General features: G+C 55.3%; 1 protein-coding gene across 1 annotated transcript in view; it reads right to left on the reverse strand.

Annotated features, from left to right (window-relative positions):
- Nucleotides 1-2,883: 2,883 nt before the first annotated feature.
- Nucleotides 2,884-5,741, reverse strand: part of NEIL2 (nei like DNA glycosylase 2) — a 15,386-nt gene continuing 12,528 nt past the window's right edge. The window contains exon 4 of the mRNA XM_008072455.1: nt 2,884-3,906. Within this exon, the coding sequence (XP_008070646.1) occupies nt 3,602-3,906 (305 nt within the window). The 3' untranslated portion in view covers nt 2,884-3,601. The remainder of the gene's footprint in view (nt 3,907-5,741) is intronic.

The following is a 5,741-nucleotide window of genomic DNA, read 5'->3' on the forward strand; positions in this document are numbered from 1 at the left end:
CGCTCTCGGCTCATCCTCGCTCTCGGCTCATCCTCGCTCTCTCGAGCCCCCAGACGGCGGGCCACGGAGCCCCCTCGGTCTTCATTTGGACACGGCGGCCAGGAATCCTCATGAATCCTCACGCCCGGCATCCCAGCCCTTCGGGAGGCCGAGGCGAGAGGGCTGCCTGAGCCCAGGGTCCGAGACCAGCCCGGCAACTTGGCGAGACCGCGTCTCTGCACTACGTCAAAGGGAGCAGAGGGTGGTGGTGCGCGCCTGGGGTGCCAGCTACTGGGGGCTGAGGCGGCAGGATCGCCGAGTCCAGCCGGTTGAGGCTGTGGCGGTCGTGAGCGTGCCACTGCCCTCCAGCCTGGACTTGGACTCAGAACCTAAAATCGCTTCCCTGCCCGAAGCGGGGCCGTGTGTGTCCACTTCACTCAGCAGAAGCCCCGCAAGGGTCACTTGAGACTGCGAGATTAGGCCGTCACCCCGCTGCTCTGAGCTCCAGCCGGACTTCCTCCTGCTCTGGCCCAGGGCTTGTTGTCTAGCTGTCCACTCCTAGTTCTTCCCCCAGATACCGGGCTGGCTGACGCCTTCACGTCCTTCAAGCCGATGCTCACATCCCGGCTTCTCACTGAGGCCCCCCCCGTCACTCTTATTTTATACTTACTCTTGGGGGCGGTCTCCCTCTGTCGCCCACCCCGATCATTTGACTGACTGCAGGGTCTCACTGTGTCACCCAGGCTGGAGTCAGGATGGTGGCTCACCACAGCCTCAAGCCCTGGCCCTGGTCTCAGGCAATCAGCCCACCGCAGCCGGCCCCATCCCTGCCACCCAGCTAATTTGGGGACGTTTTGGTAGGAACGAGGGGCTCGCTGTGTTGCTCAAGCTGCTGATGTCGTTTTGATGGTGTCACCTGCCGGTGCTAGGACTTTACCTATCCTACAGGCTTCAGGTGAGTCACTCTAGTCAGAGGCATTATTCGCAAGTCCACCCCTGAGATTCTCCTGAAGAAGGAGAAAAATAGGGAGGAAGGAAGGCGCGTTTTGCTCTATGAACTTTGTAGCTTGACTCTTTTGATGGCTGTAATTCTTTAAAAACAATATAAGCAAGGACTGTCCTTTGCCTGTTTGCCAGATTCGACCTTTCTTCCTCTGACAAACTTCAATTGTGGGTTAACCCAGCATCCATTTTCTTGTTGCTGTTTGTTTTGACCCTCGTCTTAGATGCTGCTGGAGAAAGCCAGGAAATGAAGCACCTCCCCTGGTCCTCGGTGTGGCTCTTCCAGTCTCCCTTCCACCCGAAGTGACTAGGTGCCCGTAACAGCTGTTACAAACCTCCCCACTCCCCTTTTGCACCACAGAGACCTCACTTCCAGCACATTTTTTTTCTGAGTCTATTAATCTTCTCATCCTAACTCGGCCATCATCTTTAAGTGCTGACACTGGTGTGTGAGTTCTCTCCTTTTTTTTTCCCTGGAGCTGGAGTCTCATGCTGTCACCCAGGCTGGAGTGCAGTGGCTCACTGCAGCCTCGAACTCCTGGGTTCCAGCGATCCTCCTGCCTCAACCTCCTGAGTAGCTGGAACTACAGGCCACGACACCATACCCAGCTCTTTTTCGCAGAGACCAGGTCTTGCTATGGCTCCCAGCTGGCTTGAACTCTTGGCCTCAAACAATCCTCCCACCTCAGCCTCCCAAAGTGCTGGGATTTCAGGCAGGAGCCACTGCGTCCAGCCTCCCCAAGCTTTCTCCTCTCAACTCATCATATGCACATCCTCACATTATATCCAGCCTCTGCTCTCGTCTTGCCCATCCCTTTCGCGTCCTTCAAGGCCAAACTTGACCAGCAGACCCTTCGCCGTCCCACTGCCTCAGTCCCTCTTCCCTGCTACCACTCTGCACACGTTCCCTAGAAGCGCATCGCCACCAGCTGACCCGCTGCCAGACCCGGGCCTCTTCTCATGCTTTTCTGCCTTCGTCTCAGCACCGTTCCCACGCCCGACTGGCCTCTGCCTGGAAGCTTTCTTCCCCTGACACCACATCTGCTCACGGACCGGCTTCCTTCCTCTCTTGCTCCTTAGACACGAGGCTTCCTCTCGGTCCCTGGTGGCTGCACCTTTCCTCAGGCTGCAAGACCCTTGTGACCCTCCCTTCGAGGGATGCTGCCCAGCCTGTCCTGGGGGTCCACGCCTGCTTCCTAACTGCGTTGTCCCCAGAGTGCAGGAAGTCTGCGGGCACCTCGAGCTCAACACGCTCCAGGACCTGGTAACCCCCAACCCCTGCTCGTCTCCGCCCCCCAATCTTCCCTAGCCCAGGGGGGCTCCTCCAGACCCCACGTGCTGGGCATGAGCCAGCTTCGGCTCTTCGCGCCTCTCCCTGCCCCCACACCTGGTCAGCCCATCATGGCCTCTCTCCCCCGCTGTGTTCTGCCGCTTCTCTCCTTCCAACATGGAGGTGAGCGCCCAGGCAGGGTGAGCACCCAACACAAGGCGAGTGCCTAGTGCGGGGCAAGCACTAGCAGGGGTGAGCGCTCAGTGCAGGACGAACGCTTGGCACGAGCTCTTACTCAGAGCACGAGTATGCATGAAGTGCCTTTCCCCGCTGTGGACGACTCTCAGCAACTTAAGGCAAGGACAGTACAGGAAAGCCAGAAACATCCGCCACGGCTTTCAAACCCCTCTTCACGAGTCCCGTTTCCTCCGTGCCAGAGGCTGTGGTGACAGAAGTGAAATCCATCTCTGCTCAGCTCCAGCGGATCCCACACAGCCACCTGGGGCAGAGGGCAGGTGTGCGCCCACCTCCCCACTCCCCTTCCTTTCAGGCGGACTTGCCAGCCACCCAGCCGGCCAGAAGGCCGCCTTCACCAAGCGCTCCATCACTTACAAAGACCCGACAGCCAGTGGTGACCACAGAAAATAACAGTGTTTTATTTTCAAGCCCCAACCTGGCTTTATCTAGCTGCTGCCAACAACCTGAGGGAGTGTCTCTCCCTAGCCCTCAATTTGGGAATTGTTCAACTTATCAACAGTCAACAACACGTTGGCTTAAGGAGCAAAAAAGTAGCTTTTCTCTAAGGCCACGGGCATGCCGGGAAGGGGGCTGCTTTCCCACCTCCGCCCCCATCTCCTGGGGTCTGTGTCCAGGGGGAAGGAGCCAGGCAGGAGGCTGAGTGACAGCAGCAGCTCTCAGGCTACTCTGTCCTCATCCCTGGATCCCTCCAGGGAACACAGAAAGAAGGTTCCGTTTTCCTGTGCCTCAAAACGGAGGGCCTTAAAACCAACCAAAGTTTCCAAAACAAAACCAAAGCCCCACCCCTGCAAAGCCCTGAGGGCACATTCCTTCCTTTTCACCGCACACTGTCTCCTGGAAGGTCTCCGTGACCTGTTGTTAGGGTTCTTTCACAACAGTGACATTAAACTGGAAGAATGAGCTGAACCAGAAAAGGTAGAAATTTAAAGCCACGAAAACGCGGCTTTCCACATAACTCCAGGAGATGAACCTCAACAACTCTGACGCCCCGACCCGCCAATTCTTGGCCACACCCTCCCTCCTGGACACTCAGGCCTCAGGGTCCCCGAAGGGCCAGGTTCCCTGAAGAGGGCCCCAAGTGCCTCAGGGGAGCTAGCACTGCTCTGGCCCCTCGGGCGGCGACCGGGGCTGGCACTGCGGGCACCACCAGGTGAACCTCTGGAACCCACCGGGGGGCCCAAGCGCCTCCTTCGTGACTCGGTGCCCGGCAGGGCACTGCTCCTTCTGGTAGATCTGTGTGTGCTGCTGTCTGCCCTGGAACTTGTCCCGAAGCCAGTCGGTGCTGAACTGCACCACGCAATCCACGAGGGCCTCCAGGCTGGAGGGGCTCAGGGCTGAGCCGAGAGAAAGGGGGTGAATCCCAGCTCTGTACAGGGCTTCGTTCTTAATGATGTTCCCTGAAACAGAGCAAGGAGAGGATACAGGAGGGGAAAAGGACACACACCACACACCGCGATGACACCACCCCAAAAGTTAACAGAGCAGAAGTCAGGAATCAGCTCTGCCACGCACTGCGGGGTCCCAGGGGGGTCAGCAATCTCTGAGTCCATTTTCCTGCCTGTTAGGTGGGTTTGCCCATTCCTACCTTTAGGGTTGTTGTGAAGAGGAAGTAAAACTCAAGCATTCCCCCTCCACCCCATGACAGCAAAGAGGTTACCAAAAAGGGCTCAGGCACCCGATCACTAGGCTTGAATCCCAGCCCAAGTAGATCCTACCCATGTGGGCAAGTTCCTCAGCCTCTTCAAGCTTCAGTTTCCTCAAGTGTATGGAAGGAGCCCTTTCCTGTTTTTTGTGAGCAGTTACTGAGACTTCACCAAAAAATGTCGAGCACGGTGGCTGGAACATAGAGAGTACTCAATTCATATTACCTGTTAGTATTTAAAATGTCAAGCATGGCTGGGCGTGGTAGCTCATGCCTGTAATTCCAGCACTTTGAGAGACTGAGGGAGGAGGATTGCTTGAGCACAGGAGTTCAAGACCAGCCTGGGCAACCCCGCCACTACCAAAAATGAAAAAATTGCCAGTGTGACGGCATGCATCTGTAGTCCCAGTTACTCAGAATGCTGAGGCGGGAGGATCACTTGAGCCCAGGAATTTGAGGCTGCAGTGAGCTATGGTCGCATGACTGTACTCTAGCCTGGGTGACACAACAAGACCCTGTCTCTAACAAAATAAAAATTTTTTTAAAAAGTCAAGTATAAGCCGGGCTCGGTGGCTCAGCCTGTAATCCCGTGCTTTGGGAGGCTGAGGTGAGTGGATTGCCTGAGCCAGCGGGTTCGAGGCCCACCTGGGCAACTTGGCGAGACCTCATCTCTACAATAAATCAAAAATGAGCTGGGCATGGTAGCGCGTGCCTGTAGTTCAAGCTACTTGGAAGGCTGAGGAAGAAGGAGCGGCCACTGCACTCCAGTCTGGGTGACAGAATGAGACTCCAACTCCAAAAAAAAAAAAAAGTCAAGTATAAGGCCTGTGATGCAAAAAGTGTTTAGAAAGTATCATTTTATTACTTTTCTATTCCTGCCTCATTCTCTGTGAAGCCAGCCTCGATCCCTTGCTCCAGAATCAGTCATTCTCTTCAAAGTATCCCAGCAATGCTCTTTCTTTTATGCCCACAAGACATTCTGCACAATCCACCTGAACTTACAGTGAATGAGTCTGTGCTTGTTGGGCCATTAAGCAACGATCTCCTTAAGAAGAGAGGGCGAACCTGGTCAGGGCAGTGCTCACGCATTTAGGGCGAAGGAAACACTGCCCTTGCCAAGAGCGTCACACTCACGCCTCCTCTCCGCAACTCACTGGCAGGATAATCGGAGTCCTCTCTCAGCTGTACCACTTGCTCGCAACGTGCTCCTCAGTTTCCTCATCTGAGTAAAGGGGAAGCTACCCAGTCACTGTCCTACGGAACAGCAGGGAGGATGAAAACATGTGCCTGAACATAGCAAGATCTCATCTCTACAAAAAATCATAAAATTATCCAGATGTGGTGGTGTGCTCTTGTAGACCCAGCTACTCAGGAGGCTGAGGCAGAAGGATTGCCTGAGTCTAGGAGGTAAGGATGTGGTGAGCCATGATCATGCCACTGCACTTCAGTCTAAGTGACAGAGAGAGACCCTGACTCAAAATAACAATAAAAATATCTCAAGAAACAGTTTCGGAGTGGCAGTGGAGGGAGACTGCTAGGGGAGGGAGGGGCATACCTCATCAACAAGGATACCTGCATGATCAATGTTTG

Source organism: Carlito syrichta, unplaced genomic scaffold (genome assembly GCF_000164805.1).
Source record: "Carlito syrichta isolate Samal-C Ts95f unplaced genomic scaffold, Tarsius_syrichta-2.0.1 Scaffold315185, whole genome shotgun sequence".
Lineage (NCBI taxonomy): Eukaryota > Metazoa > Chordata > Mammalia > Primates > Tarsiidae > Carlito > Carlito syrichta.